The 12,312-nt window shown below is 38.4% G+C and overlaps 1 protein-coding gene across 1 annotated transcript in view; it reads right to left on the reverse strand.

Annotated features, from left to right (window-relative positions):
• Positions 1–6,987, reverse strand: part of LOC104516682 (regulating synaptic membrane exocytosis protein 1-like) — a gene marked incomplete at both ends in the record, with an annotated part of 34,591 nt that extends 27,604 nt beyond the window's left edge. The window contains 3 exons of the mRNA XM_010161095.1: positions 5,028–5,039; positions 6,616–6,829; positions 6,957–6,987. Coding sequence (XP_010159397.1) covers positions 5,028–5,039; positions 6,616–6,829; positions 6,957–6,987 — 257 coding nt within the window. The remainder of the gene's footprint in view (positions 1–5,027; positions 5,040–6,615; positions 6,830–6,956) is intronic.
• Positions 6,988–12,312: the final 5,325 nt, after the last annotated feature.

Here is a 12,312-nt window from a genome sequence, read left to right on the forward strand (position 1 = left end):
ACCACCTTTCCATAGAACTTTCAAATTTTCATGGATCAACAGATGCAAGACCACAGTCAACCCTGTTTATTACAGAATAATGTAACAAAAGGATTAAAAGGGCAACACCTGCTGACACACAAACAATTAGTTTAAAAAAAAAAAAAATCAAGAAGCTTCAAATCTTATTTACTCCCAGGATGAAGAAACAAAAATTCTTCAGGGAAAGCATTCTAAACCAGAAGTATATACTATCACATGATACTTTTTTAATTTAATATTAAGAATACTTTTTTAAAAGTGTTCTCTTAACCTTTGATTCCTATGAAAAAACCACACACCTGGGGAAAATAGTATCAGCCTGGGAAAAGGTGTTCCCTTGTTCAGCTGAAAAAACCTTATAAAAAAGACTTTGAAAAATTAAGATAAACTGCAAATCTTCTCTCAAGAAACATAGGAAATAATATTATCATTGTAGAACAAGTTCCTACAGCACATAATCATAAGACAACTATCACGCAACACAGTGGAGCTGCCACTGCAATCAGGCATCCGTAGCATTTCAGTTTAATGCAATAAAGAAGTTGGTAGCTGGTTTTGTGTCTTTTTCTTTAACTGATTAAACTTTTCTATGTATTCACCATACGTGATTTTGTTTTAAAAAACAATGAAGAAAAAAATAATCACATAGCCTTCATCCACTGGAAAAAGAAGGTTCTTTCCCATTATTTTTAAAGCATTCATTTTCGCAAATCTAGCTTACAAGGTGTGAAATGGCAGAGGTAAATTTGATAGTATCTTCTACTGTGAAGGCACACCTTGAAAAGTAAAACAGAGTCCCTTACTACATTTTCAGCAAAGTCAAATCTAAATACTAATTTAATGTGTATTTTTGGACGAAAAGTAAACCAGAAAAATCATTTCAACATGTTGCATTTCAACATGTTGCATTTCAACACGCAGCCCAGAAAGCCAACCGTATCCTGGGCTGTATCCAGCGACGTGTGGCCAGCAGGTCGAGGGAGGGGATTCTGCCCCTCTGCTCTGCTCTGGTGAGACCCCACCTGGAGTGCTGCGTCCAGCTGTGGAGCCCTCAATATCAGAAGGATATAGACTGGTTGGAGCGAGTCCAGAGGAGGCCATGAAGATGCTCAGAGGCCTGGAGCACCTCTGCTATGGGGACAGGCTGAGAGAGTTGGGCTTGTTCTACAGCCCAACCACTAAATGAAGAAGCTCTGATCTGGTTAACCTCAAAGTGTGATCATCACCTCTTCTTTTGTGTACAAGTAACAACATTTTTGCTAGCCAAACACTGAAAAAGAGGTGTTAAAGTCAAACAAGTTGCTTCAGCAAACTAGGTGAAAACTAAGTTAATTTTAAAGATTTAATTAAAAAAAAATTTGACAGTGAACTAACTTCCCAGAAAGCAGAGGAAAGGGCTCTTCATCTTAGCTGAGATAGCATTCCTCCATTTCTTATTGGACTTCTTTTCTTTTTCCTTTTTCTTCCTTTATCTGCTGGAAGCAGCAGTTCTAGGGAGCGATGACTGAAAAGCAGTGCTTCTTTCCTGATCCATACAAACCCCAGATCTTTTAGGAAACAAATTATGTTGAATGCTACAGAACGAGAGAATTTATCTGCTATCACTTTGCTATTTGCTACGTAATTTTACCTCCTTCTGATGAATTTTTTTTGGTTCTACAGCTGTATTAGTCACAACTTACATAAATTAGCCTTTTAATGGACAAATTTGCTGTAAGAGTTCTGTGAAAGGCAGGTAGAAACACTCCTGACAATCCAGACATTTTGTTCTGACAATATTAACAACGTCTGTTAAAACCATTAGTACGCAGCTGAATTGCACAGCATATGCGCTCAAGTTGTTGAGGTTTAAATTAGCAAGCCATTATGTAAGCAAATCTTAAGCACCATTTAAAGGAACTAAATGACAAACACCCTGTAAAAACACCTGACATACAACTAGGGAAATGTTTCCAAGTTGTCTTTCTTTTAGAGTATAATTCACTGACTTCACATGAAACCAAAACCACTTTCAGTGAAAGCCAGATCAGAAAGGTGAATCTCTAGTATTTCAGCACTAATAATCAACATTACTTTCTGCAATCACATAGTACTAAGTTCAGTTAAATCAATTCTTATATATCTATAATGTATTTTACATCCTGATTTTGTCACTGTCATCCTTGACGTACAGAAATACAAAAGCAAGCAAACCACTCTCTTCTGCACAACTTAAGATTCCTGGAAAACATTGGAAAATGGTGATAAAATTATTATTCATTGTTTGTTCTCAACTCTTTTCACTTTAATTTTGGTCAAAACTTGTAATCCTAATGAAATCTGTAGAATGGTAAGCTGATCGCTAGGGATAAATAAATGTATGGCTTAATCTGGAACTTGGATCTTCCACCTAATTCTGTTCATGTCATACACATTTCACCTAGTTCAAGACATGCACAGCAACTCACAAAATCCTCTAATTTTGATTCAAAGAAACTGCATTCGTTCATTCAAAACCACTTTTGTACCATAAAACATAGGTCTTTTGCTGTAAGAAAAAAAGAAACAGAGACAGACGACTTCATGTATCAGGTGTTTGAAAAGGAAATGCAACTTGTTGCATCACCTAAGCAAATATTAGGAAAAAAAGTTTTACAGGAATGATGCAAGGAAAAAAGTTGTATTTTCAGGTGGTTTTTGCTCTTCAAGGCTGTGGTACCAACTGGAGGGAAGAACAGAGCAGGCCGTGGCAGGCAGGCCATTGGGAGGACTGAGCCAAGGCTCTGCCCACTCCTTGCCAAACCACGGAGAGAGAAGCGCCAGCTGGACACGTTGCTGGCTTCTCCACTGCTGTAACAACCTTGATAGTCCACATCAGAGGAGAGAGGGAATGGAGAGAAGTAACCTAAACCCACCACCCTTTTGGCAGTTCTAACACTGGTGTGCCGACAGGACTAGAAGGATCCAGAGCGAACACGTAGTCGCTCTATAAGGAACAGACATAACTGAGAAAGCACTGCGACAAATTAAAAACAAGTGGTCACTCCTGCCGGCTGTTCGCTAAGCACCTTCATGACCCCCTTCTGAAATGCCATCTCACGTAAAATCTGGCACTGGTAATATTAAAAGTAGATAGAAATGCCCAGTGCTCACAGTGAATAGGATGCCACACGCACACGGCACTGTTTCTGAGTACTAAGGTGATACAGAGGAAGAGAACACGCTGTACTTTTTCTGTACATCACACACCTGCCAACTGTTTTCAAACCCAACGGTATTATTACTAGCATTATCAACACTGATTACTCTCACTGCACAACTACATTTAAATCTAATTTGAAAAACCAAACCAGCTAACAGCCCTCTCATCCGACGATGCTCCCATTAAACGTGGTCTGCCTGGAACCGTATGGAAGGAGAGCAGGCTCAGGAGAGAAGTATTGAAGAGCTAACCAATACTCAAAGAACACGGAAGAACTTAAGACACATATTTAGGTATGAGTTTTGACATATTAGAATAAGATTCACTGAAAGTTATGTGCCTCATTAGTTACCAGGATGTACCAGCCATTGCCAATTCATTTTGCAAGTATACTGTTGTCATCTCTTGGCAAATCTAGGATGCCTACTAAGTTGCTCTACAAGGAATCAGTGTGCTGGGATATCCTACATCCTTTTATATGAAGAGAAAACATATTAAGTTCTGCTATATTTTTTGAAACAGTCTTTAAAATATATTTGGTACTGTGAAAAGGGAAAGAACAGCTTTAAAGTATTACATTATCTATACCTCAGCTTAAAAATACTTAGCTAGAAGCAACAGTTGCAAGGGACCTTTTAAGGACCTAACACATTCCCCTACAGTCACAAGCAACCGCATCACATAAATCCTTCCCTAAACTTATCAATTTTAACCTTTAAAATTTTATTTTTAAAGGTTAACAATAACCTTCTAAGGTTGAAAATAACCTTAAAAATAACCATGCTCTCCGAACACTCCTGCCCCAAAAAAACACTCGTGCAATACGCAGGTGTGATAGAAATCATTTTCTCTGGGTGTTGCACAGTACTAAACTGCAGGTTACAGCTACGCTTTGATGTAATTTGGGGCATACCAGCACTTCATAATGCAAGCGTAATACCACCAACCACACATCAAAAACTACATTGGACTGTAAAGACCTTACACTCATGACAGCTGAAGTGCCAGCAAACGCTGTCTAATTCCTACTACCTAAGACTCCAAGTTAAAATCTGGAATACCACCTTTTGCAGACCTGCCTGAGAAGAGGCAGTAAGTGGAGATGTATTGTTCTGCTCCAGTACTGCCACCCCCTGCTCCGTGCACAGGGCACAGAGATGAACGGGGAGCTACCCTCACCTATTTCAGATAAGGCACCGGCATTAGTGGTGAATATGCCAGTCCTTGATCCTGAAAGTTTTGTGGATTTTTGGAATGGTGACTATGGATTCACAAAGGATTCACTGCATCTTGCTCACTATACTTATGTCCAGTTTTAAGAGGTTATACTTTGCCTAGGAATATTTTTCCATATGTAAATTAAAAAGCTGATCTCACAAGAATTCCCTGAATTTCTGCTGCAACCAGAAGTGAAACATAGCAAACCATGTAAATCCATGTAAAATACTACATCAGATTTCCTGAAGCTGATGGAAGGACCTTGCATGCAAAAAGTTAAATAGGTAACCAAAGACACTTTTATGAAATAAAGTTTTAGTACAATTCATTACTTCCACTAGTTTTTAGCCTATTAATAATTCTCAGTTCTTAATTAATTTTATTAAATGTCCTAATTTTGACAACAGTCTTGGGTTTCCTTGCTCAGCTGTCTCTGAAGCGTATGCTCAGCTTGGGGATGGGCAGGGCCTGGGTGGTAGGATCCCTGTTCTTCCCACCCCTCCCCTTTGGATGATTTTTAAATTTCAGTCCAGATTTGTTCATTAATATGTTTCCCAGTTAACTAACAACATTATAATAATAAATGATAAAAAGCATGGATTCTAACCACTTTGTCCTCCTTTGGGAAAGCATCCAAGGAAGCAGAATAAAAAGAGAAAAGAAAAAAAAAGAAGAGAAAAAGAATAAAATAGGCAAGTATTAATAGACAGATTTCAAATAAATGCAATTCTAATAACTATCTACAAAGACATAGAAACATAAAATTTAAAAAAAAGAGCTTTCAACAAAAATGTGGCATTACTGTGTATGTAAAAAATGTTTTCCCACCCTAACCCGCAGAAGCATAAACAATGTAACGAACAAAAGGCAAGTTAAAAATGAATGGACACTTTTCCATTTCTCAAACAGTGGGTGAAAAATAACTAAAACATATTAATTTTTTTCTGAGTAAAGATAAGCTGTATCATATACATTCTAACAGTATACCATATCAAAGTAAACTCTATTTTCATAGACTTGCTCTAATGACACCACCTGCAGGTGATGCAATGTAATGCATCTGTTTATATTATATTGCCCAATACACCCACAAAACTTTTTCAAAACGTGAGTCCATTAAATTAAACTCACAAATACATCGAGGCTACAGAAAACTTTCAAAGTAAAGATGAAATGCAATTTTTTCTGAGGTTTTTTTTTTTTTTTGGGTTTACATGAAATTTCAGAAGCCCTGTTCAGCTCTAATAAAGTGAAAATGCCATAAACTAATTCCATTGTGAATATGATTATATACAATAAAATTCATGACCCCTTTTAACTGAATTTGAATTGATACAAAGAGCAGTGATGCATTTCCCTTACAAAAGACAGGCACCTTAAAGCCGTATGAGAAAATTATCTCACCTCGTGACAGGTAACAAAACTATTCATGCAGTAACAGGATATTTGTAAAATGTTTTATAACACACTACAGTCCCAGATGAACAGCCAAAAACAATCACTGGATAATAGGCTTCCAAATATGGAACCTACCGCTCATGTACGAGTAGGCAGTTCCTTGCAAGGGACTGACCGAACAGAGCGTATTCTCAGATACCCTTCAGTTTTGCGGACAGCTACTGCAGCTGACTGCATGCAGATCAGAGGGAGAAAGATTTAACCTCACCTGTCTGAAAGTTGGATACCTAATCCAGATTAATCTGTAGATTGACTTTTTAAATCAACGTAAAATAAATTGACAGAACACTCTCATTGTAGCAAGGAAAGTGGCTGAGGTTTTTTCTGACCAAAAAATTGACTGACTTTATGTAAGAGAAACCTATGAATGCATAGAAAAGCTCTATTAAAAATTTAAAATTAAATAAGTGTTAATAAAAATTTGTTCATGTGGAGTTACACCTGAACAAAAGGATTTCTTCTTTCATACTATGAAAACCAAGTATGTTTGCTTCAAGCCATCACGCAGTAGAACTACGCACTATGTTTTCTTTTTTTTTTTTAAATTAACGCTGTGAATCCTAAGTATCTCCCCAGTCATTAAATACATTATTCTACTTTATACACACCCCATAACAAAGTGATGAATGAAACACTTAAGTAAAATGAAGCATGGAAAGCCAAATTTAAGGTGAACAATTTGCAGCGTGACAATGCCAAGGAGGCTTTTTCTTAAGAGTACACATCAGAAGACTTACATTGTTTGATCGCAGAGAGACACGACCTCCACATCGAGCACAAAACTTGGTCCGGCAATAAGAGCATAAATGGCCACAACCATCTGCAAACTTTGTTTTATGACAGATTCCACATGTTGGAGCATCATCCTTGTGCTCTCCCTGGTAACGGCGGGCTTCTTCCCCTATCTTTCTTACTTGCTCTTTATAGCTTTCAAATTGTTGATGCAACCTCCTGCATAGATGAAAAAAAAGTTTATATAGCAAGAATAGGAGGAAACACTAATACAGTGTATTTCTATCTTTCAATTTATAATTCTACCTAATATTCTTGGCATGTCCACAATAATTAATAAATGTACCTCATATCAAACACACACTGCACATTGAAGACTGTATACGAGAATCAAAAGGAAAAAAATTAAGAGACACACGTATTCCTGTTAGGTTTACTTCAAAGCTCATGAGCAAATCATTTCACTTGACCAGAAATTGCTCCAAATATAAAAAGATGGCAAAAAATGCAGTTTTAAACAGAAGTATCTAACGTACAGAATAAAAGCAAAAATATAATTGACTAAGTAAATGTGCTTTTTAATCAACATTATTTATACACCAGATGTTGAAAAAAAACCAAAAATAGATATCAATCTTCAGTTACAGTGTCACACATCTGTTTTCAAAATCCAAATTACTCAAACACATAACTTGAAGATTTCAACAGGCCCTTTTCCACAATCACACTGGCCCTACTGAGAACAATTTCCTATGTCATATCTATATATTAACAAACTGTAGCATTCTCTTTCATTAAGTATGAGAGACTATGCATGGTTTGCTGTGCCTCATTACAGAGATTTCTTCGAGCTTAGCTGTAGGAGTACATAGGAGTATTAGCAGGTATATAGATTCCTAAAATGAAGACTGGTGTTCAAAGAAGTAGCACTTCTCCTTCAGGGGGAAAAAAAAAAAAAAATTGTTTCCCCATCACTTTGCTTCCTGAATCCCTCCACTCTGAGCAGGACACAGGAAGGTTGGACACGAGCTCCTGAATCCCGAAATGAAAAGGAGCAGTGGACAGTAGGATAACCCTTTTTGTCACAACAAGCGCAGCTGCCATGTGAAACCCCACTCTGAAGGAGGAAAACATTCCAGGACTTAACACTGGACATATGTAAGTCAGAATGAAGAAGTTCCACAGAAACTTTCCTTCAAATGTGAGAAATACATGAAGCAGAAGATGGCCAGAAGGAGCAACACACTGCAAGTGTACTCTTCTTACAGTCTTCATGCACTTCAGGACACAAATATGATATCTAATTCATTCAGATTTTATACTGCCTATCAATAAATAACTGTAAAAATCACCTTCCAGATGTGTTCTGTAACCACAGAGTAACAAATACAGCAAAATTGAGTATTTAGTTTCAAAATGTTGACCAGAGAGAAATCTACCAAATATTTTTCTTAAAATAAATATTTATGTTTGAAATTGGTATCTTCAACAGTTTGCATTGAACATGTATTTTACAATAGAAAAAAATTCTTAACCTCAAGAAATATCTTCCAACAACACTATTTTGTAACAGCTTTTTGTTGCTCATTTGTTTGGGGTTCTTGAGTTGGTGACTTTAGCAGACAGTACATAAAAGTTAATGACCATGACTGTTACTCAGTTTCAACATCCTTTGACATGAAACTGAAAATCTTTGATCTGACCCAAGAGAAAATGTAGTTCTGTTCCTTAAGATTTGATCCTTTAATCCACAAGATCTATCAGCAGCTGTTGCATAAGAAAATAAGTAAGAACTGTTAAATACAAAATCTGAATTCATTAGGAAAACATCCCCCCAGGTGTAGATGTAAGAAAACATTAAAGTTCTAATAAGTTTACATATTTTACATATTAAATATTGTATCATTGCATTTTTTAATATTTACATACTTATATTTTCATATTGCTGAGCTAGAAGTCCCTTAATTTTTTGATCTGTATCATTCTAGCCACATTTTTTGCCTAATGGAGCTACCTTCTTGAACATTATTGCCTCAACGTAATACACTTTGGGTACCTCCAAGAGCACATCTTTATAACGTTTATATATGAAACTTCATCCTTGGCTAGAAACACAGAAGTGTCTGTATCTTTGAAACTGTTCAGATCGCCAACAGCATCATCTGACGGCCCAAGGCTTCAGTACTGCCACTTTCAGTATTACCACCTTTTAGTATGTAGCCAAATTCCTTACCAAGCAAGAAAGACCACTTCACACATCCGATTAAAACCATTCTCCTCTTCCTGGAGAAACTATAGGAAAAGTATCTACGAATGACACACTCTGTTTGGGAACACAGCACAGAGAATTTGAGAAACCCGAAGGATAAGCTTCCTCCAACAATATTATTGCCATACTTCACTTGTGCAGACCTCGCCCCACTCTTAACAAAACTGCCGCATCTACCTGCTTAAGCTGGCTCTGCTAGTGAGGGGATCTGGTATTTCACGTTCACACACCTAACACGCACGCGTGCGAGCAAAAAAAGATTGTACCATGAGTGAATCTTAGGGCACATCTGATCTCATACGACTAAAAAAAGTACTTTCCGTTGCTAAAATTCTGGAAGAGACCGAGTCACTTGAAGAGGTACCTGAGAGCACCACGGCTGTGACTCCATTTCCGCACTCTCAAGCATCAGTCTCAGTACTGCAGCGCATGTACGTAAGATGCTGGCACCAGCACCGGCTGTGCAAGACAAGAACCAATATACAGCCTTCACACGTACACCTGAAAACTTCACCCGCTTTTACAGTAGGTCAGTGCAACATATATTGAGGTTTCTAGGGTTTTTTTCTCCAGGAAAACAAGGTAGGTTCCTCTACCCTTTTTCTTCGAAAGCATTTCACACAAAAAAAATGCTTTAGCTGCGTGTCATACACGTTCCACGTTTTCATTTGAATATGCAATATGTTTACATTAATAGTGCATACTAGTAAAAAAAATTACTGATGGGCAATTCGTCAAAGCTTTACTCGTGTTTTCATGTACTTAATAGAAACTGTAAGCCTTGGAGGACACTCATGTCATAAGCATCATGCACACCTCAAACTTTTCAGACAGCTCACTGATATAATTAGTAGACAGACAATGGACACTGAGGTAATCTGTAATACTGACTGACCAGAAAATGGCATATCAAACCACAAAGAAGTTACCATTTATGCTGTTGGGTTTTTTTTGAGCTGCCCCAAGATGTATATTTATACTACTTCAATCATTTCCACTAAGCAGATATTATAATTACGATCCAATAATGTAATTTTTAATTAACAGACTATGTTACCGCATTTTTGCTGTTTTAAGTTTTAAATTCCTACAGTATATACCTATCTGAAATATTTGCAAATACAAACTGAAGATACAAAAGTGACGAAATGGTGCACTTGCATACGTATGCTCTGCCTGCACAGATTTTCTAAAAATGATGAAGATTTAGGTCACCTTTATGCACACTTAAATTTTAAATGATTGTTAAATGTAGTGTAAGACCGTACATTTATTTACCTACTTAAAAGTCCAGCAGATGGCACTACAGATTGCATTTGCACTCTCCCACTTCAACTATTCAATCTTGCAATCTGAAACACCTGATTTAACACTATAAAAATATTATGCCCTGTCATGAGTTCATGTTAGTAGGAAAAGTGCCACCTTCTAAGTGACACAGCCTTAAGTAAGTATCCACCAGCGGCTACTGCACGTATGGTTAAGGCTCAGTAAAACACAGTACTTGGCCTTGTTCACCTATGCCACACAAGCACATCATCACCCAGAGCTTAGGCAATATTCCTCATTAGGTAAGTGAGGCTTTTATGAAGTTCTGGTCATAGCGTTCTTCTTTATGGTAAATAAAGATTTGAGAATGCGAACTCGGGTTGTGTTTCCACACATTTTCTTCAAAAAAAGCCTGGTACTTCATTAAGATGATGGTAGGGTAACGTATTTGGACAAAACAGCCAGATTCCTAGCGCTTCTGAATATTTAATATGCCCACAAAGACAACTGCTAGATCTAAAAACCCGCAGACAAACACCAAGTGGCTACGTTGAAGCTGCAATCTGCAAACCCACTGTTCAGCAGCCCCAAGAAGCTGGAATTACCTCGGTCTCAGTGGGTGCCTCACGGCTCTGCCAGAGCCGCGGGCATTCATCCCACGCAGGTGTTCCCAGAAGGAGCAGCTCCGCACCTAGCTTTTGCCTCAGCCCCACTACACCTTATCTGGGAAGTGCTGTCAGCTTGTGATGGGTTTGGGGAACACACGCTTTGAACAGCAAAGCCAACACGGGCAACCTTAGCAAGATCCTATGGATAGTATTGTCTGAGTAAAGGGGAACGAGGAGCTTAGGGGGAATCTAGCTTGTGTTAACTGGAAGAACAGCTGAAGTTTAGTGAAGAAGTCTAGATATATTTGCTGGTTACTTCAGGCACCATCACATCACATGTAAATCCGTTTTTAAAATGTATAGCCTCCGCAGAAGTATGACAAACTAAGGTTGAATAGTAGATAAGCATACCTAGCTCTACAGCTCCCGAGTGCTTGACGTAGTGACGTTACTGTTAGCATACAGTAGGATATAGAAGGATATATCAGAAGGATATAGACCAGTTGGAGCGAGTCCAGAGGAGGCCACGAAGATGCTCAGAGGGCTGGAGCACCTCTGCTATGGGGACAGGCTGAGAGAGTTGGGCTTGTTCAGCCTGGAGAAGAGAAGGCTCCGGGGAGACCTTATTGCAGCCTTCCAGTACCTGAAGGGGCTACAAGGAAGCTGGGGGGGACTTTTTACAAGGGCCTGCAGTGACAGGACAAGGGGTAACGGGTTTAAATTGAAAGTGGGGAGGTTTAGATTAGATATCAGGAAGAAGTTCTTCCCAGAGAGGGCGGTGAGGCACTGGAACAGGTTGCCCAGGGAAGCTGTGGATGCCCCCTCCCTGGAAGTGTTCAAGGCCAGGCTGGATGAGGCTTTGAGCAACCTGGTCTAGTGGAAGGTGTCCCTGCCCATGGCAGGGGGGTTGGAACTAGATGGTCTTTAAGGTCCCTTCCAACCCAAACCATGCTGTGATTCTGTGATTCTATGATACTGGAAGTCCAGGGTATATTTGAATGTTTGGGGTGTGCTGCTTTTTAGCATGGATGATACCTGGTTTGGTCATTTTGTGAAGATCAATCAAATAAGTGTGGAATGTACCGATATTGCGAAATACTGTACTTCTGAGTGAATTGTGATGTTAATATTCCTTTATTATCTCTATTGTTATATTTGTATTTTTTTATTCAGTGTGAACTGCCATTTTAAGAGTAGAGTGTAGTATTTGTCTGTAAAAAACACTCGCTGAAGGCAAGCAAGACATGGATCTGTCTTGGACATGCACATTCCATGGATATCCAAGACACAGAAACATGTAGGATCTAGATTAATCAACTAATCTTTAGTGAAAAAAAGGCCTTGTTTGTGTAAGAGTAATACAAGCATTAGTCGAAGGACTGCAAATGGAAAACTTAATGGCTTCCATAGCTTGAAGGTGTTGGGTTTTCTCCTCCATAAACTGGCTGCTTCTACCCCCTTTAGTGTTACCTGTCTCACTTTTCTGTGACTTTACTTACCACCCATCTGACCCTTCCTTCTACACATTTTCTGTATGTCTTCTCTCCCTCCTACAC

Source organism: Eurypyga helias, unplaced genomic scaffold, assembly GCF_000690775.1.
Source record: "Eurypyga helias isolate BGI_N326 unplaced genomic scaffold, ASM69077v1 scaffold5121, whole genome shotgun sequence".
NCBI classification, from domain to species: Eukaryota; Metazoa; Chordata; class Aves; order Eurypygiformes; family Eurypygidae; genus Eurypyga; species Eurypyga helias.